At 39.7% G+C, this 22112-nt stretch overlaps 1 protein-coding gene across 6 annotated transcripts in view; it reads right to left on the reverse strand.

Moving 5' to 3' along the window:
- The window catches only part of AMBRA1 (autophagy and beclin 1 regulator 1), a 243867-nt gene that overhangs the window by 166155 nt on the left and 55600 nt on the right, over nt 1-22112 (reverse strand). For all 6 annotated transcript variants that reach the window (XM_061610890.1, XM_061610887.1, XM_061610888.1 and 3 more), the window contains one exon: nt 9219-9305. In XM_061610890.1, the coding sequence (XP_061466874.1) occupies nt 9219-9305 (87 nt within the window). The remainder of the gene's footprint in view (nt 1-9218; nt 9306-22112) is intronic.

Genomic DNA, 22112 nt, shown 5'->3' on the forward strand with positions numbered 1-22112 from the left:
CTAAGTGAGTTTACCAGCCAAGGTGACAGCATGTGAATTCAGGCTCACCATCAGCCACTTCACCAAACTAGTAGTAGCAGTAGTAGTAGTATACTTTATTGCAAAGCCGAAGGCCATCGCATAACCAACACACAATCCATTTTAAAAGAATAAACATCAATAAAACATATAAAACTAAAATTCCAATATGATCCATTTAAAATTAGCAAGACAATAAAACTTAATGGGTGGGGACCACAGTCGGAATCCATTAAATACTAAAAGGCCTGGTCTGTGAGAGAATAAAATAACCACCCGGAGTCCCCTCAACGATCAATCCTGAATATGTTTTGCACGGATTTTGGGGGCTGCCAGTGCGAAAAGGGACACCCTATGCGTTATAGAGGTGTCCATGTCTGACATCAGATCATGTATTTTTTCATAGTCTAGAGCCAGGTGCGAGCGTGACAACAGCCCTTTCAAGTACTTTGCACGAGGGTGTGAATAAATGGGGCAGGTCAGCAGATAATGAGGTAGATCTTCTACCTCCGGAACTCTGAAAATGCAAAGTCGCTGGGACCATGGCGTCCGAGAGTGGCGGCCATCCCTCACCGCGTTTGGCATGGTGTTAAAACGAAGCGCCGTGAATGCCTGCCTAAGGTTTACAGGGATAGGCTGGGCCAGGTATGTTGCTCTGGCTTGATCGTGCTTAAAAACCCAATACCATTTGGAGAATTTAGAATTAATTATAGTCAATCTATCTAAGTAGGCACAGTGACAATAAATTGCATCACGAAGACTCATTTTGTTAGTTAAAGAGAAGAGGCCTGTGGCGAGATGTGGTAGAGTTGGTATAGATTATCACTTCGTGCGTTCCACGGCCCAACACATGTGGCCTGGCCAAAACATAGATTGAGTATTAGCTTGGCTGGTGCATCATTTATAGATCTCCAGAAGTTAATAAGGGTACAGTGTATACAGGCTCTGAGCGGTGGAAGGCCCGTCTCTGCTCGTAGCAGCGCCACTGGAGTGCCTGGAGGCAAAGACGGGGGGCCAAAAGACATCCCTGTTTTACTCCTTTATTTACAGCAATGGGATCTGTTAAAGAGCCAGAAATTCCTACCCTTACTCGGGCATTAGTGTTGGAGTGGAGTTCTCTTAGCAAAAACAAGAGACGCCTATCAATATTAGAGTTGGCTAACTTAGTCCACAAAAGATTTCTATCTATGGAATCAAATGCTGCTGCCAGGTCAACAAATGCGACATACAGATGTTTAGTGGGCCCAGCGATGCATTGTTTAGCTAAGCAGTGAAGAGTCAGGCAGTGATCGATGGGGCTCATGCCTTTCCTAAACCCAGCTTGTTTTTCGAGTTCCCAGTCCTCTAACTTGTGTAGGAGATATTTACTGTAAAGCTTAGCACCAATGTTTAGGAGGCTAATTGGACGATAGTTCATAGAGTCCCGCTTGTCTCTGTGTTTATAGATAGGGAGGACTATGCTCTGCCTCCAACCTTCTGGGAGGACACCGAAGCGATTAATCTGAGTAAATAACTTAGCCAAAACAGGGGCCCACCAGTCAGGAAAGTTTTTAAATAGTTCAGGGTGCATCATATCCTCCCCGGGGCTTTGCCAGTTCGTAAGAGATGAAATAAAGAGATTTAATTTGAATTGGCGTAACCGGGGGCCAATGGGGCATGTTCTTTACTTCAATAATAGAGAGGGACTCATTATTTACTGGGAGGGATGTATAAAGACTACTGAAATGGGAATGCCAGGCGGCTGCTGATATTTGGCCTAATATTAAATGTCTGGTTACTCCCATGCCAAAAGCAACAAGGTCCCAAAACAGACCCTCCTTTCTTTCAGCCACCGCCAAACCTAGTTGTTGCCATTGAGATTCAGCAAAAGCTGACTTTTTTTCTTTTAATAGTAACCTATATGCGGATCTCATGTTCACATAGAGGTCATGGGAGTGGTTCTCTGGGTTTCTAGATGCCTCTCGGCAGTAAGCCCTCATCTTTCTCTTGGCGGACTTACATTCTTGGTCAAACCAAGTATTACCAAAACGCCGGTTGGCCGTATATTGTTTTTTCTGGACCAGCCTAGGTTTTAGGTGAGACAGGATGATCTGACAGGCCGTCAAGGCATCTACCTCAGAGTTCAAAACTCCTTGGCGAAGAGATTGGAAGATATTACCATCAAGAAGTTGTGTAATAGAGAAGCACAGGTCAATAGACCAGCGCATTCTCCGTTCCACCACTAGTGTCCCCTCTATGTTCAGCGAAGGTTGGGGAGGAATCGGGTACAAAAGGTTCACATTGAGCAAGAGTGGAAAGTGATAGCTTTCCACCCTGTTATCAACATCGATCCCAAGAACATCTTGGAGCAAAACATGGGAAACTAGCATAAAATCAACTGTACTAGCACCCCGGTTGGTTAAGTAAGTAAAGGAGCCCTTAGACGCATCAACAACAGAGCCATTCAAAATCTCAAGGTGGTGTAAATGCGAAAGCTCAACCAAGCGCCTACCCTGCTTATTGGTCTTTTTGTCCTGAAAAACCCTATAGAACATAGGAGCCTGAGGGACAGGCCACCAGTCTGTAGAGGCCTCGCCATTTGGCCATAAGCCACTTCACCAAACTAGATTTCATTCTTTGCTGCCTTGTTATCAGTCAACTGGAACAATTATAAAAATGTCTCAGACCTCAAGTTTCCTTTCCATTTCAGCCTCTTTCCATCAGGTACTTAACTGAACATTTTAGAACAGCTGGGAGGGAGAGTTAAGAAAAAGTTCAGCTGATAAGAGTCAGTTAAGGAAATGGTTGTTTCAGTGGGTAGAGAAAGAAGAGTGTAGAGACTTCAGTTGTTCACAGTCTTGTTTTATCGTTGTTAATGTGTTATGGAAGTTGGTTACAAAGATAACATCTGTTTATTTATTATCATTAACAAGTTGTTATTTTTAACAAGGTCTGCCTCTTCCCTGAGTTTGAAATGAAACATCTACCTCAACTTATTCTTATTTATTTAAGGCATTTATATACCTCTTAATCATTACCATTTCTGAGCAGTGTGGCATGACAAATGCACTAGGGGGAAAAATTGAACATCTGTTAAAAGCACAGATTACCTGTACTTTTCTGCAACATATTTTCAACAATTCCACTTCCCCACCCCAAGATTTGTATTTATTTCTTCCAAAAGCAGTTCAATGTGTTCACTTCACAAGTTGAAAGGTTATTTGTCCACCTTCCAGTACTAGACTGATACTGTGTAATCAAGGTTAAGGAGCATTACAAGTAATGATCCGGTAAATTCAGTTTTGCCTTGAAATAAACCAAAATAGCCAATTCTTCTGAGGATTTACTCAATCACTACAACTGATGTTCAGAGTATAGCCATATATTTCTCCACAATGAAGAAAGATTACAACAAAGGCTATCCTTAATAATTTAAAAAATAAAATACATTATAGGATGCCATGCTTTGCAAGTAGCCAGTCTCATATGGAAAGGTTCATATTTCAATAATTTGTTTCTCTGAGAAACTATCTGAGCAGACTATACGCGTTTGGCAGTGCTACATAGATGACAATTTCATAACATGGTATGGCAGCCTGAAGATGTCTCTCTTTCTGAAGTGGGTAAAGTTTAGAGAAAATGCATCCTTTGCGATAAATTAAGAGTATAAAAGAAACAAAAAAATTATGAATGTTACTCAAAAGACACACCACATCTATATAGAAAAAGGCTACAGATTTGAGGGCCAAGCTAATCTTGACAGTGGCAAATCCATACGTTTAAAAACTTATCTTCCCAATCATACAAAAAATCAAATGCAGGTGACCAGTGCTAACTACTCCCACTACCAGCTGATTAATCCTTCACGGCCTCTCTCCAAAGTTAACGCACTTTCAGTATCCTTCTAGGTATATAAGCAGTAGGCAAACAGAAGGTTCTCCACTCCTTACTCTTACTCTCTTCTGATGTTAAAAAAGGATCCCTCGGCCTCTGTTTTCTACATGCTCAGGGAAGATCTGTGCTTAAACAAATGCATCTACAACAATCAGGACTTGTTTGGCCTTAACTCTTTTCTCAGACAGGATAGTTCCCATCAACTGTATCTCAGGAATCAATGGCTACAATCATAAGAAAATAAGAAGAGCCTGCTGGATCAGGCCAGTGGCCCATCTAGTCCAGCATCCTGTTCTCACAGTGGCCAACCAGGTGCCTGGGGGAAGCCCACAAGCAGGACCCGAGTGCAAGAACACTCTCCCCTCCTGAGGCTTCTGGCAACTGGTTTTCAGAAACATACTACCTCTGACTAGGGTGGCAGAGCACAGCCATCATGGCTAGTAGCCATTGATAGCCCTGTCCTCCATGAATTTGTCTAATCTTCTTTTAAAGCCATCCAAGCTGGTGGCCATTACTGCATCTTGTGGGAGCAAATTCCATAGTTTAACTATGCGCTGAGTAAAGAAGTACTTCCTTTTGTCTGTCCTGAATCTTCCAACATTCAGCTTCTTTGAATGTCCACGAGTTCTAGTATTATGAGAGAGGGAGAAAAGCTTTTCTCTATCCACTTTCTCAATGCCATGCATAATTTTATACACTTCTATCATGTCTCCTCTGACCCGCCTTTTCTCTAAACTAAAAAGCCCCAAATGCTGCAATCTATCCTCATAAGGGAGTCGCTCCATCCCCTTGATCATTCTGGTTGCCCTCTTCTGAACCTTCTCCAACTCTATAATATCTTTTTGAGATGAGGTGACCAGATCTGTACACAGTATTCCAAATGCGGCCGCACCATAGATTTATACAACGGCATTATGATATCGGCTGTTTTATTTTCAATACCTTTCCTAATTATCCCTAGCATGGAATTTGCCTTTTTCACAGCTGCCGCACACTGGGTCAACATTTTCATTGTGCTGTCCACTACAACCCCGAGGTCTCTCTCCTGGCCGGTCACCGCCAGTTCAGACGTCATGAGTGTATATGTGAAATGAAGATTTTTTGCTCCAATATGCATAATTTTACACTTGCTTATATTGAATTGCATTTGCCCATTCACTCAGTATGGAGAGGTCTTTTTGGAGCTCTTCACAATCCCTTTTTGTTGTAACAACCCTGAACAATTTAGTATCGTCAGCAAACTTGGCCACTTCACTGCTCACTCCTAATTCTAGGTCATTAATGAACAAGTTGAAAAGTACAGGTCCCAATACCGATCCTTGAGGGACTCCACTTTCTACAGCCCTCCATTGGGAGAACTGTCCGTTTATTCCTACTCTCTGCTTTCTGCTTCTTAACCAATTCCTTATCAACAAGAGGACCCCTCCTCTTATTCCATGATTGCTAAGCTTCCTCAGAAGTCTTTGGTGAGGTACCTTGTCAAAAGCTTTTTGAAAGTCTAAGTACACTATGTCCACTGGATCACCTCTATCTATATGCTTGTTGACACTCTCAAAGAATTCTAATAGGTTACTGAGACAGGACTTTCCCTTGCAGAAGCCATGCTGGCTCTGCTTCAGCAAGGCTTGTTCTTCTATGTGCTTAGTTAATCTAGCTTTGATAATACTTTCTACCAGTTTTCCAGGGACAGAAGTTAAGCTAACTGGCCTGTAATTTCCGGGATCCCCCCTGGATCCCTTTTTGAAGATTGCCGTTACATTTGCCACTTTCCAGTCCTCAGGCACGGAGGAGGACCTGAGGGACAAGTTACATATTCTAGTTAGCAGATCAGCAATTTCACATTTGAATTCTTTGAGAACTCTCGTGTGGATGCCATCCGGGCCCGGTGATTTGTCAGTTTTTATATTGTCTATTAAGCCTAGAACTTCCTCTCTCGTTACCACTATTTGTCTCGGTTCCTCAGAATCCCCTCCTGCAAATATTAGTTCAGGTTCAGGGATCTGCCCTATATCTTCCACTGTGAAGACAGATGCAAAAAAATCATTTAGCTTCCCTGCAATCCCCTTATCGTTCTTTAGTACACCTTTGACTCCCTTATCATCCAAGGGTCCAATCGCCTCCCTAGATGGTCTCCTGCTTTGAATGTATTGATAGAATTTTTTGTTGTTGGTTTTTATGTTCTTAGCAATGTGCTCCTCAAATTCTTTGTTAGCATCCCTTATTGTCTTCTTGCATTTCTTTTGCCAGAGTTTGTGTTCCTTTTTATTTTGTTCGTTCGGACAACACTTCCATTTTCTGAAGGAAGACTTTTTGCCTCTAAGAGCTTCCTTGACTTTGTTCGTTAACCATGCTGGCATCTTCTTGGCCCTGGTGGTACCTTTTCTGATCTGCGGTATGCACTCCAGTTGAGTTTCTAATATAGTGTTTTTAAACAACTTCCAAGCATTTTTGAGTGATGTGACCCTCTGGACTTTGTTTTTAGCTTTCTTTTTACCAATCCCCTCATTTTTGCGAAGTTTCCGCTTTTGAAGTCAAATGTGACCGTGTCGGATTTTCTTGGCAATTGGCACAACACTTACATCTCACACCAGGTCCCGGTCCCCACTGAGGATTAAGTCCAGAGTTGCTGTCCCTCTGGTCGGTTCCATGACCAACTGGTCTAGGGCATAGTCATTTAGAATATCTAGAAATTTTGCTTCTTTGTCGTGATTGGAACACATATGCGGCCAGTCTATGTCCGGGTAGTTGAAGTCACCCATTACTACCACATTTCCTAGTTTGGATGCTTCCTCAATTTCATATCTCATCTCCAGGTCTCCCTGAGCATTTTGATCAGGGGGACGATAGATCGTTCCCAATATGAAATCCCTCCTGGGGCATGGTATTCTGTGGAGGAGTCCGCCTCTTTTGGGGTTTCGAGCTTGCTGGATTCAATGCCTTCTTTCATGTATAGAGCGACACCACCACCAATACATTCTTCCCTGTCCTTCCAATATAGTTTATATCCAGGGATGACTGTATCCCACTGGTTTTCTCCATTCCACCAGGTCTCCGTTATGTAGACCAAGCACTACAGTTCTCGCATCTTGGTTCGGAGGCTTCTTGCATTAGCGTACAGGCACTTGTAATCAGTGTCTCTCTTCAAGTGTTTTTGGCACTCTTGGTGGCTATATCCTGCCTATAGGATAAGCAGCAGCATCCATGCGAATACCAGTTGCTGGAGGACAACAGTCCGGTTGGGGGGGAGGGATGCTACTGCACTCATGTACTGCTTATGGACTTCCCAGAGACACTGGTTTGATATTTATGGAAAACAGGATGCAGGACAAGGATGAAGGCAAGAATGAACTGCAGTGAGGACCAGAAGGAGCAACTCAGGTCTTGACTCCCTGCATTCTTGCCTTCGGACAACAGGGGTGCTGTAACCCACTTGATGGCATGCTACCTGGGGAAAACAGGATATAGGACAAGATGGGCCTTTGATTTAATCCAGCAGAGCTATTTTATGTGTTCTTCTATAATAGATAATTCCTCATGTTTAGAAAATAAAATGTTCATATTCAACTATGATTGTCTGGCAGCCATGCTAAGTCAAGATCTGAATGACAGAGGTTTTCAGAAACCAAGTTATACAGCAAGTGCATTTGACGTTTGCTAGAGAGTCAAATATGGACAGTTATGAATTGAGCCTACCATTCAATAACATCAACATATCTAAATCATAGTATAAACAAATACTGACATTTCTTGGGTAATACACCTGCACTCTAGAATAAGGTGACTGGAATCTTTACGAGGGCAAAACACATTAAGGGAGTTTTCGTCTATAGTAATCATTCTTTATATATAAGCACAATGAAGAACCAAGAGAGCTGTCAGGATGGAGAACTCCCATAAGCAATTTATCTTGTAAACTTTGTGCTTAATTTTAAGCAAATTGTGAGGATGACAGGCTTAAGAACTTTTTTGTAGGTTAGGTTTTGTAAATTCTTAAGGATATTTGTCTTAAATGCCAGTGATTTGTGACATTTCAGGATTAATTGTCAGCAATTTTGTTTGCCAACTGCCTTATTACCTGTATTATAAAATCTTTCACATGGTCCATTTTTCAACACTCTCTCACTTGATTCCATCGATGGTTACGTTTTTAAAGTTCTCATTATCTCCAAGAAAGACCACCCTTGCCTTCTCTTCTTTGAAAAGAGATTTAAGCAGCAGTTTACATAACTACTTTAGACATAACTGATTTCAGCTTTCTCATGTATTGCCTACTTTTTCTGTTGCACTTCCCCTCTACCAATTCATTTGTACAAAACCACTCATATGTTAACAATACTTTTTTCTTTACTTAGCCATCTATCCTCCTGTACTAGTCTTACCTGCCTATACTTGGTAAAGAGTGTTTTTGGTGGGGGTTTTTTACCTTCAATATTCAGTTTTCCCAAGCTATTCTGCTCTCTTTATTCTTAGTGAATTTCTGTTTTTCAAAAGGACCTGTCATCATTGGCACCTTAATTATAGAACCTAAAGAATTTCCTGTATTAACACTTCCTTTCATTATCTTATTATTTCTTAATTTTTCAAAAGATGCCTTCTACAAATCCCTCTTACTGCACTCTGAATTCCCATGTCTTACTCTGATCCAAATAATTCGTCATCCACATACTTGCTGGTTATTACATAATTCATTCCCTAACTATTAATAATGCAACATATCTAATAAGATTTTTCTCCCAAAGTGTATTCTATGCTGATTACAGCATTATCTTCTACATTACCTAGAACAGAGGTAGACAACCTTTTTGGACCAGAGGGCACATTTTAAATTCTCAGAGAGTGCTGGGGCACCAGTCACAAAATGGCTGCTCAGGGGGCGTGGCATAACACAAAATTAAGGAGCAGTCATGGTGAAACTTTTCCCATAATTGTATTGCCATACTAAATAAGGCTTAACCTGTTGAATTTCTGCCTGCCTTAAAGCTTGTAAAAGGAACAAGAACCTTGTTTTTCCCCAATGCCAACCCTAAACCAAAACCTTCTGACCCACTCACAAAAGAGGCACATATTTCCATAAAATTTGCATATGCCTTGTGTCATATGCACAGCTGTGTCTACCTTCTGCAGGTAGAGCGGACGGTAAATCAGTGGCTGAACATGTAATAAAACATCTGACAGACAGAATATGAAAATATGAAACGTTTTGTTTAAATGAGTGATACTGTAAAAGAAATAGTCTGAGGAAAACAAAAGGCACGTCATCTATTCCTCTTATTTTATGTTTCACAGCAAACCACAAGGCTATCAACTGGACTCAATTCTGTCCTTACCTAGCTGGATCAGGATAGATTGGATGTTCCCGGGATCCTGCCCCATCATAACGGGATAGTGAAATGAGCGAAGACTCCAGTAGCCTCCTAGGGAAGAAAACAAAAAGTTTAACTTGCAACGTGAAAGTACTAGCATCCATATGTCTAGCTTCTTGACTTCTCCCAAGTTAAAATTATCCTTGTCTGTGTCTGCTGGAATTACTTTTTAAGATGTTTTTAAAGTTATTTTTAAAAGATATTTTTAAAGTATTTTGTTTTAATATGTTTTTAAATATGTTTTGTTTTAAAGTCTTGTTTTTAAGATATTTTAAAGTGCTTGGTGCCCTGGGCTACTACTGGGAGGAAGGGGGGATATACATTTAATTAATCAATCAATCAATCAATCAATCAATCAATCAAATGTGGGACAGTCTGTATATTGTCATTAATTTTTTTACCCACCGACCACATTTTCATAGCAGAACTCCACTGATTTCATCTTCTGCTAGAAGGTATGCCCAGTTTCTGTCAATGTTCATGTTATCAAGAACTTTATGACTTTAAAAAAATGGAACTTATTGGGCATGCCTTCTCTACTGAATATATACCACATGAACAGCAGGGAAACAACATGGAATTGTTGTATACACATGGTTTTCAACCCACCCACCCCAACTATATGTTCCTGATAGGAAATGGATTATGTTCAGTTTCCTGGATAGGCAGGAAGTAATTTAAGTTACAGAGAGGGAGGGAGGGAGAGATTTGCTTTATGGTACTTGTTTATTATTTTTATTTCATTGTGAATTTCCTTCAGTGTCCTTTGCTGGAAAGAAATACAGACGTTTGATGAATAAATAAAGCCAGAAAAAAATTAAGGACTCTTGATTTCAGAATAACTGACCATGGATCTGAATTTATATCATATTGTTTTATTAAAAATGCAAAGATTTGCATAACTGACAAATCTCTAGACTTCATGATTCAGCAAAACTCACAGTTAGCAGGAAAAAAGCCTTGAGTTTTTCAGAGTAGTATTCAATTAATACTACATCCCAAAGTGCCCACAAGAATTTCAGTTACCAATGAGTTGCACACACAAATATTATGGACCTCTCGGATACAGATAGACATTTGACAAGTCAACAGAAATAATGAGGCCAGCTCTTTATGGCCTCAGTCACACAACATGGTAAGCCAAACTCTCTGATCCTTTAGATTAGTGAGGCAGCTCAGCCAAGGTTTGGTTTCGTGTGCCATCCAATCTTGGGCTTTTGGTTATCCTCCTCAATCTAAAGCTGTAGCCAAGAACAAGACTTAACTTAGGTGCCAAGCTAAAAGGATTAGGCAGGAGCAAAATGGCTACAATTTCCTCCCTGAGAGCTTACACTATGTGCAAACATGGCTTCTGACATGCTGCATAGAGCAAAATTTTAATGCTAGTGGAATAATAGTCCACTGCGTAGATAAAACATCTTGGTTCATTTAGAATGCTGTTCTGCTAACATAACCCTTGTCCTTGTAGAATCTAGACCATGCACCAATGCTTCTTCTCTGGTACAGTAGTTTGTTTTTCTATGACTGTAGGAGTCTTTGGTCTGGAATCTCTACCCCAAAGGAATGCCAGTCACCAATTAACATGATTTCTAACAATCAATAAAACAAACAGGCAGAGTTAGACGATGTACAAGTTTCGAAGAGCATATATATCAGCATACATGAACAATATGTACCAAACAAACACTGGGAAAGGGTGAAATGATTAACACATTCTGGGATTTCTTGCTCATGCAAGCAAACCAAGGCAAGGCTGTTCACCTGGGCCCCCAGGAGAGTCCCAGCATCCAACCAGAGCTGAGAAGAGCATTCACTGGATTATTCCATCAATTATTGGATTCACTGCAAAAGCCAAGAATCTGGCATCTTAAAAACCTTAGTAGTTTTATTTTCCTCAGTCACGCTCAGACAACGCTCCAGGTTAAGGCTTAGACTGAGATAGGACAGGGATTGAAAGAAAATAAAAAAGGGACAAACCTCACAGGTGTTAAAGGAAATAATATGATTCATTTAAGAAAACACCCCAAAGTACTATTTTTGTGCCTAACACATTTGAAGTATAACAGTTTCTCATTAGAGGCAAACACCCCACATTCCAGAGGCAAGAAATTGCTATTTTGTCTGATAAAAATTGGTTATACTTTAACCATATTAGGCACAACAGAAAATACTCTACTCAGCTGCCCACACCATAGAGAGCCATTTCTGTGGTGGTGTCAAAACTTTGCAATGCCCTACCCAAGAAGCCACATCTGGAGATGGCATTACAATCTTTTCAGTGCCAGGATAAGACCGTCTTTTTTTACCCAAGCATTTTAGACAGAATTCTAGTTTGAATTGATTTTTCTATTCCTTAGATTTTTGTTTTTAGCCCAGCTTTTATTCTTTTAATAACATATTTAAATACTGTATAACTGGTTAACACATTTTGTACACCGCCCTGGAATCTTCCGATGAAGAGTTGTTGAAATTTTAAAATAAATAAATAGCTGTAGTTTGACTCTGCTGCCTGTCTCCTCCGATTTATAACCCCCATTCTATTTTTGCAAGAAAACCCTAGATATTTTGAAAACTCAATTCCTGTCAGCAGAATTTATACAAAATCAAAATAGGTCTATTGTATAACACATACATAAATTTATTCTCACCTCAGAAAACATTTTTCCTTGGGGAAGAATTTTTTTTTTTAATGAAGAATACACATTGTCCTGTTAATGGTCTGGGTCAATGGTTCTTAACCTTTTTTGTGTCACTGACCCCTTTGAATCTGATGAAAGCTATGGACCCCCATAAATAAATAAATACCATTTATTTTACTGCATTGGAAATTTGATTTTTTGTTCCTGGTTCATGCCCCCCCCCAAGAGATCCATGGACCGCAGGTTAAGAACCCCTCGTCTGGGTAGAGATCATGTCAGCACTTTCCTAGAAGGCAATCACTAACCTAAAAGACTCTGACAACAATCAAAAGGTCCTCCTTTGTACAATAGCCACTAAACAAAAGCTGGTACATGAGTTCATAGGAATTCTGACTTGCTTTCTCACAAAACTTCTTTCAAGTTTTGTTATTTTAAGATTGGCAATTTTAAATATTAAAGATTTGTGGAATCTAATGCTACTGACAGAGGCAGAATCACTCATCAGACAAATCTTATGTAGTGTCACTTATTCATAGGCCAAGAAACAGAATGGAAGATGTTAATGAGAAAGTTTCAACAGCAGCGGTTTGGCAACTGCTTAAGAGTTTCTCCAGCTTTAATGTTCACTCAAACCCTAGTAAATTTGTCACCCTGTATTTCAGCATAATCTAGCGAGAGCATGCCTACTTCACACCATAGTGCCAGCTAGTTAATTACATTAGCCTAATGATATTGTAGTAGTTTATATGGTTGTATTAGTTACATGCTGAATTGCAAACTTCACTATGCTCCCAACAAGCTTTGGGAGCTTGGCAGAAATTAATCTGAACTAGGCTCTCTCAAAAAAATTGTATTTTCAAAACAACCTTGTGTAACAGTTCAAAATGTTCGTAGTTTATGCTTTAATTTAGCTGTAACTTAAGAGACAAAATGTTTGCTTCTTAAATCGTACGGTAGGGAGAGTTGTGTGTGTAAAATAAAACCCATTTGTGTATGTTAGAAAACTGCTTTTTGAACTCTTAGCATCACAATTCTTGCTACTGGCAGATGTCATGTTCCTAGAATGAGAAACATCAGAAAAGCTTCTCTCCAACCAGTATCATCTCTGACAAAGGGACATAGTTGCGTGCTATTCACTTTCACAAGAAATCCTACAAGCATAATTGTTCATGTGTCTGCATTAAGAATTGGTTTTACTTAATAATCTCAGAACACTTTACATTTTATGTTGCTCATATTCTTAACATTAAGTTTTGCAATTTATTCTCTGAAGAAATGCATTATCTTGAAAAGATTATCATAATTGCTCTGTTTGTAAAAGTATCAGAAAATGGAAATGGACTGCCTTCAAGTCAATCATGGCTACCCTATGAATAGGGATTTCATGGTAAGCAGCATTCAGAGGGGGTTTACCATTGCCTACCTCTGAGGCTAGTCCTCCCCAGCTGGCTAGGGCCTGCTCAGATTGCCACAGATGCACAAGCCAGCCCCTTCCTTGTCCGCAACTGTCAGCTGGGGGGTAACTGGGCTCCTTGGAACTATGCAGCTTGCCCACGGCTGCACAGGTGGCAGAGCACGTTACCCCTGAGCCACATACTGTGGGGGTGATCTTTAGCTGGCCCTTTACACCCAGGAGACACGAGCAGGGATTTAAACTCACAGACTCTGGACTCCCACCCAGGCTCTCCTCCCCACTGTGCTATACCAGCTGTATAAGAGTATCGGAAGTGCATGACAATTTAATCAAATGGAAGATGTCCTTCAAACAGGGCATCAAGATTTTGCTGCTTGGGGGCAAGTCTACAGGTTATGTGCAACAGAATTCAACTCAAACTATCTTTGCCCCAGTCTCTCTCTGTTGTGATTTTTAGCACAACATAAATGTCTCTTATAATGAAAAGGAAAGCTAGTCATCTCAAGTATCTACCCGGAAATGGCTAGCTACTATGTACTATCAGATGCATTCAGGTAGAGAAGACCAGTAATACGGATGCCAAAGTATAACTAAGAAGCTAGGGAAGTTAGAAGCATTGCAGTTCAAGGAGGGGCTCTGTTACAACTCAATCTTGTACTGAAGGATCCCAGAGGGAGTTTCCATCAGAAACATTCTGCGGAACATCTTCAATATACCATGTATTATTGATTTATATTTATATCCCAGCTTATCCCCGAGGGTTCAGAGTGGGCAACATTCATAAAACATCAACATTAAAAATGTATGTAAACATACTACAAAAATAAACCCTTACTTATCCCTTGGCCTCTAAGGGCCCATTTATATAATCAGTGGAATCAAGTAGTAAAGCGTTTCCTGAACGGAAGTATTTTCAAGCATGTGTGTGTGTATTTGAATGTTCACTCTCTCCTCCCCCAAATCCCCACAGAATCATAAACAGATTGTCAGACAGAACTAGGCTGAATCCTTCTTTCACATACTATTTTCCTATCCATAAGGATTTTTTAACATTTATTTATTTATTATTTGATTTATATCCCGCCCTTCCTTCCAGCAGGAGCCCAGGGCAGCAAACAGAAAGGCTAAAAACACTTTAAAACATCATAAAAAGACGTTAAAATACATTAAAACAAACATGCAATTCTTCCACCACCTCACCTTGTAAGGCTAAAGTGCTCAATCCAGAAATTTTTTTTATAGTAATGGCATCATTTATACAGTGCTTTAGGGTGGTCAAAGCTCTTCATGGCAGCTACAGAATGGGGGTGCAGAAAAAAACCTGAAGGTAACACCGGAAAAACCCTGTCTCCCCTGCACTCACACAGAAAAGCCTCAGTGTATATCTATTTTTTTAATCACCTTGAAGACCGATCCTGTGCTGTTACTTTTGTTAAGAGCCCTGTGAAAACAGCAAAAGACACTAAGCATAGAAAAATACTTGCTGTATCGATGGCTTCAGTGCATCTCCACCTCCATTTTCTGAATATGGGGAAACACAATCCCAGGCAAACTCCACCCACTTTTACTCCAAAGTCTCAGACGTTGCAGCTCCAGTGCAGTTTACCTTGAAGTCAGTTTCACATAGACATTAAAATCGATTGTCCATCTACCGCTTTGCAACTCCAAGTGTGTCCAATGAAAATGCTTTGCTGTGTACTCAGGCAGACACCATGAATTGGCCCAGTGCTTTGCTGTGGGCGGCCAAATCAGCAGTATGTAAGGGAAACTTGTCCAATCTGGGCAGAGTTGTTCCAAATGCAGTGAGAGAAAAAGGTCTGGCTGCTTTTGGAGCAACTACTGTGTTGTTGTTGTTGTTGTTATGTGCCTCCAAGTCGACTCTGACCCATGGCGACCCTATGAATCAGTGACCTCCAAGAGCATCTGTCATGAACCACCCTGTTCTACACAGAAGAGATTTCTGGGCAAGAGCACTGGGATCGTGTGTTTTGTTGTTATGTGCCTTCAAGTTAATTTTGACTTATGGAGACCCTATGAATCAGTGACCTCCAACAGCATCTGTTACAAACCACCCTGTTCAGATCTTGTAAGTTCAGGTCTGTGACTTCCTTTATGGAATCAATCCATCTCTTGTTTGGCCTTCCTCTTTTTCTACTCCCTTCTGTTTTTCCAAGCATTGTTGTCTTTTCTAGTGAATCCTGTCTTCTCATTATGTTTCCAAAGTATGATAACCTCAGTTTCATCATTTTAGCTTCTAGTGATAGTTCTGGTTTAATTTGTTCTAACACCCAATTATTTGTCTTTTTCATGGTCCATGGTATGCGCAAAAATCTCCTCCAACACCACATTTCAAATGAGTTGATTTTTCTCTTATCCACTTTTTCACTATCCAACTTTCACATCCATACATAGAAATTCGGAATACCATGGTCTGAATGATCCTGACTTTAGTGTTCAGTGATACATCTTTGCATTTGAGGATCTTTTCTAGTTCTCTCATATCTGCCCTCCAAAGTCCTAGCCTTCTTCTGATTTCTTGACTGTTGTCTCCATTTTGGTTAATGACTGTGCCAAGGTATTGATAATCCTTGACAAGTTAAGTGTCCTTGTTGTTAACTTTAAACTGTAAAGTTGCATAAATCTTCTGTTGTCATTACTTTAGTCTTCTTGACATTCAGCTGTAGTCCTGCTTTTGTGCTTTCCTCTTGAACTTTCATCAGCATTCGTTTCAGATCACTACTGGTTTCTGCTAAGAGTATGGTATCATCTGCATATTTTAAATGATTGATATTTCTCCCTCTAGTTTTTACACCTCCTTCATCTTGGTCCGATCCCGCTTTCTGTATAACTCATAGGCCTTTGTAAAGTAAGTCTAGGTTTCTTGAATACTTCTAGTGACACTATTAGCGTTGCAGGTCACAGTCTCATTGTAGAAGCATCTGCATTATTGAAGCCATTTATCAGACTGTTAGGATGTGCTCTTTAGTACAGCTTGACCCTCAATGGTAGCTTAGTCCTGAACAAATTTATTTTAATTAATAAAATGTTGGGGTTAGTTTCAGGTGCAAGAATAACTGTCCCTCGGACCACTGTAAAGAGATCATCTATTTGAGTCCTACAACTTTGTTTTCTTTTTGTCAGACCTTGGCGTTAATGTGTTTGATCTCCAGAGCATGATTTAGGCTGCAGATACACTAGTTCCTCACCCTCTAGGATGTACACCTTAAAGTGGTGAGAGGGGTTGAGAGTGTTGAAGAAGCTTAGAGCAATGCCGTCAGAAGTCTAGACCAAGAGTCTAGACTCCTTGCAGAGGCACCCAAGGCGGAATGGTCAAAGCTGAAACACCAGACTAGCATGCATCCAAACTCAGAGGAAGGCAATGGTAAACCACCTCTGAATATCTCTCACCACAAAAACCCTATGAACAGAGTATCCAAAATGCAACACGAGATAGTGCTGGAAGATGAGACCCCCCCCAGGTCAGAAGGCACTCACGGAGCTAGTGGGGAAGAACAAAGGACAAGTACGAGTAGCGCTGTGACTAATGACACAGCTGGGTCAAAGCCGAAAGGAAGCTCAGATGCTAATGCGCACAGATGCAAAAGGAGAATCCGGAGTTGTACGACACACACAATAGGAGCATGGAATGTGAGAAGCAAGAAATGGAACGTATCAACATTACAATACTTGGCGTGAGTGAATTAAAATGGACGGGAATGGGACATTTTCAGTCAGGCAACTACAAAGTATTTTATGCAGGAAATGAGAAATTAAGAAGAAATGGGGTTGCTTTAACAATGAGAAGTGATGTAGCAAGAGCAATTAGGGGCTACAACACAAGGTCTGAGCGACTGATATCAATGAGATTAAATGGGAAACCTATCAACATAACCATCATCCAAGTCTATGCTCCAACGGCAAATGCAGAAGAAGAGAACTTGGAGAGATTTTACGCAGAAATACAGGAAGAAATTGATCACACACCAAAACAAGATGTGCTGATAATCATGGGGGACTGGAATGCAAAAGTAGAGAACAGAAAAGAACTAGGAATTGTGGGGAAATGGGGCTTAGGAGCCAGAAATGAAACAGGAGAAAGACTTATTGAATTCTGTGAAGCCAATAATTTGTTTCTTGCACACACATTTTTTGAACAACAAGAAACACGACTGTACACGTGGACATCACCAAATGGTCAATATAGGAATCAAATTGATTATATAATTGGTAGCAGAAGTTCCATACTTTCTGTGAAAACAAGACCAGGAGCAGACTGCGGTACAAATCATGAACTGGTTGTATCTAAAATCAGAGTAAAGCTAAAGAACAACAACAAAGCAATCATAATGCCAAAATAAAATTTAAATAACATCCAAGAAGCATATAAAGATCAAATAAGGAACAGGTTTGAGGCTTTAAACTTAATTGACAGAGAACCAGAAGAACTATGGAATGAAGTCAAAGACATTATCAGGGAAGAATGCAAAAAGACAATACTATCTAGTTAAAAAGAGAGAAAGACCTCAATGGATGACTGAAGAAACTCTTAAAATGGTTAAAGAGAGAAGGAAAGCAAAAGGAAATAGAAACACAGTGAGAACCCTAAATGCAACAATACAGCGACTAAGAGAACTATTACAGTAGCTACTGTACAGAAATAGAAGAGGACAATAAAAAGGGTAGAACAAGAGCTCTATTCCAAAAGATTAGAGAAATGAAAAGGAAATTTAAACCAAGAGTAGGGATGTTGAATAATCAACAGGGAAACACACTGACTGACCGAGATGAAATAAAAGGAAAATGGAAGCAATACACTGAAGAACTAGAATTTTGAGTCCTTCAGTAAAAACCTTATTGCAAAATTGACAGGAATTAAAATACATGTGAAGCATTCAAAAACTGCACTAGCAGTGATGGGGTTAAACCAGGAGAGAAGGCGAATCAGGAGAGCAAGCTGGAAGCACAGAGTAAAAGATCAGGGCTTTCCCTAACAACATGGGATTCTCATGGAGAAAGTACAGCAATGGACTTCTGTTTCAGAGGGTCTAGGAGCAAAGAGATGGGGTGCGTTATAGTGTGAAACACACGATGGGGAAAAGAACAAATCTTTTATAGAGATGCAAGGATGACAGATTCATTCACGGAGGAACCGTATGATGAAGAACCAGAAATTTTAGAATGCGAGGTGAAAGCTGCTCTTAAAATACTTGGAAGAAACAAATCACCAGGCATAGATGGCATACCAATAGAGTTGCTACAAGCTACTGAGACTGAATCTGTCCAAATTTTGAGTAATATCTGTCAAGAAATATGGAAAACTAAACAATGGCCCACAGACTGGAAGCATTCCATATACATCCCAATTCCAAAGAAAGGGGATCCCAGGGAATGCTGTAATTATCGAACTATTGCCTTAATATCCCATGCAAGTAAAGTAATGCTCAAGATTCTACAACAAAGGCTCTTACTATATATGGAGCGAGAGATGCCAGATGTCCAAGCTGGATTTAGAAAGGGAAGAAGCACCAGAGATCATAGTGCAAATATACGTTGGATAATGGAACGGAGCAAGGAATTTCAGAAGAAAACCAACCTGTGCTTTATAGATTACAGCAAAGCCTTTGACTGTGTAGATCATGAAAAAGTATGGAATGCTTTAAAAGAAATGGTGCCACAGCATCTGATTGTCCTGATGCACAACCTATACCATAAGTAGTAGTTGACATGAAGACACATAACACACACACACACACACAAGTTAAAACAAAGTTAAAACAAAGACGACTTAAAACAAATCTTAAACCTATACAAATTCTGATGTGACAAACAAGTCACTTTTTGGAATTTGGTCAGCACCAGGACTCTGAATGCAGCAATACCAGTTTTAACATGCTCTAGTGCAGGAATGAAGAACCTCATTTTGGACTACAACTCCCCATCATCCCTGACCATGGCCCATGCTTTCTGGGAATGAAAGGTCTCAAGACTCCCACCACTACTATGAAGTTTCAACTAATACTACCCATTACCCAAGGACTATCAAACAAAAGGTCAGAGCTGGGGGTAGGAGGGGGCACCAGGCCCTTTAAGAGCCTCAACACAGACAACACCTTTACTTCACTACATACACATTAACAAAACACCTTCAAGGGTAGAAAGCACAGGGCTATCAATGCCAAGGAATGTAGAATTTGCAATCTGCCAACAATAGCAACCAAATGGGAAGGATGTGCAAAGGGTGGTAGTGGTAATCCTTGTTTCTTGAACAAAAACTGATGTTTTGGGCTGACAAGTCAGAGAGGGGCTGTTTCGCACACAAGAGCATTTTGGATAGCAAGCAGTGGCACATGAGAGTAGAGGGGAGTGCTCAGGCCTAAACGAGGAAGCAGGCAAATGGGAAAAATACCAGTACAAGGATTTAAGTGCATTTGGACTGGATAGTGTGGGCTATTTTTGTAAGTGAGCCACCACACCTATCTACTGGCTTCCTCCCACATCAAAAGGGTGTGTGTGTGAAAAATTACAGGTGTAATCTCAGAACATCTGCCAAGTCATGCGTTTGCCCCTTCACTCCATTCAAGTTGATGCCTCTTCAATAAAAAACACATGAATACCACCTGGTAACTGGAGAGTGCTAAATGTTGATTTATAAACACAGAAGGGAGAAGAGATATGTTGTCAGGGTGGTATTCAATGGCAAAGCACAGGGGGAAAATATAAGTGGTAGAACTGGGTTGATACTTCTGTTGAGAATTCCAAGTGTCCAGGACTTCCGGGAAGGGTGACTTTGCTTGTGCCTGCTTTTTGAGACGAGCTCTCATCTCAGAAGAAGCTTTTTCAGTTTTAAAATCAGTCAGAATGTTCTTTTTGACTGGTAAAGATTTTCTCCCGGGCAGGGAGAAACGTAGAGATTAACCACAAAAGCCTGTTTTTGTTGGGAGGACTGGATTTCATTAATTTATGAGAGAAGGTTCAGCCAGCAAATGCCGGACGGACTTCCAACAAGCTCTAACTGATTAAGCGACACGTTTATCTTTTCTTCAAAGAAAAATGGACTTTAACAGGCAAGCATCCTTCTTTCTATTTTTTTTTCACTTGGTTTAAATCGTTGCAGCAAAAAGAGATTTGTCAATGAATCAGCTATAAAGAATTTCTGGGTGAGTTATAACTCTTCTCTTTTATTCACAAAATTAAGGAGGAAAGAAATTGAAAAAGCTTATCTTTGTTTTTATTGCAAAAAGCTGGCCTGGAAGTGCATTCTAAAGATACAAACGGAAGAGGGATTTCTATTTCGAGGAGGGAAAATAAATAAATAAATTTGATTTATGAACTTTGGAGTATTATATGTCCGGGACTATTTTCTTTTTGGTCTATTTCATTTTGACGAATCTACTTGTTCACGACGCCACTAACTGTTTTGAAGCTGGGAACTAAATTTGTTTTGTATTCCTGAACAAATAAGAGATAAGGCAGGCTGCACTGTCTACACTGTGATGTCATCAAGCCTGGAATATTAACCCAATTGTGGCTGAAATAATTTTTGTTTTCGTGGTTTTAAGAATGGCAATCAGGAAAGTGGCTGAGACCATGGAAGAAATTATGTTTCAGAAAATAATGGATGAGATTGAGATAACGAAACAAACCCTGCGACAGGGTAGACAGGAGATGAAAATTGAATTAGGCAAAATGACGCAGGAGCTTAAAGAAATAGGGGATCTTGTGAGAGAGGAGATTGATGAGATGAGAAAAGAAAAATTAAAGGGAAGATACAAGCCCTGGAGATTGGAACAAATGTGGAATTGGAAAAAGATCTGGAGTTTATGGATATTAGAAACAAAGTTTACTGTTTGGAATTCAACGTTGTCTCTGAAGAAATTAATGAAGATATTAGAGATAAAGTTATCAATGTCTTGGATAATTTTTTGGACTGGAATGATGTGATGGAGCTTGACATAGAAAAAATCTATGGAATTAACTACAGATATGTGACAATGGAAAAATTCTCAAGAGATGAGCCAGTGCATTTTGTAAAAAAGAAGAACAGAGATATGACTTTACAACAATATTTCAGCAACATATTCAGAATTGATGGCAAGGAAATATTTGTGATAAAGGAAATTCCCATCAGACTCTTATTATATGACTATGGCTATGACAGCAAGATTAATATGGGATACTGATAATGGAAGAATGGATATTGAAATTACTGGACTGAACAGGACTATTGAAGATGGAAGATGGAATTAATATTGATAATGGAAGAATGGCTATTGAAATTATTGGATCTAACAGGTTTGATGAGATGGATTAATCTATATGTTTATTTGGACTATGGCTATGACAACAAGATTATTATGGGATACTGATAATGGAAGAATGGCTACTGAAATTACTGGACTTAACAGGATTATTGAAGATGGAAGATGGAATTAACATTGATAATGGAAGAATGGCTATTGAAATTATTGGACCTAACAGATTTGAACGAGATGGATTAGAGATGGAGAAAAATGGAAAGATATATCTCTCAAGGAATTGAAACCTCTCTTTGACTTTTTGTGGAAAGAATAAAGTAATGTTTATGAGATTTGATGATTAATTAAGATAACTACTGGAGGAAAGTGATTTTATAATATAATTTAAGAGACAGGATTGTTATATATTGTAGACCTATAACTGATCTGCGACAAATCTGAAGTCAACATTTTATTTTATTGTTTAATTATTTTTGTTTTGTTTTGTTTTTGAAAATTTGAATAAAAATTAATGATAAAAAAAAGAGAATTCCAAGTGTCCAGTTGTTAT

The sequence above is a fragment of the Rhineura floridana genome, chromosome 2, assembly GCF_030035675.1.
Source record: "Rhineura floridana isolate rRhiFlo1 chromosome 2, rRhiFlo1.hap2, whole genome shotgun sequence".
Lineage (NCBI taxonomy): Eukaryota > Metazoa > Chordata > Lepidosauria > Squamata > Rhineuridae > Rhineura > Rhineura floridana.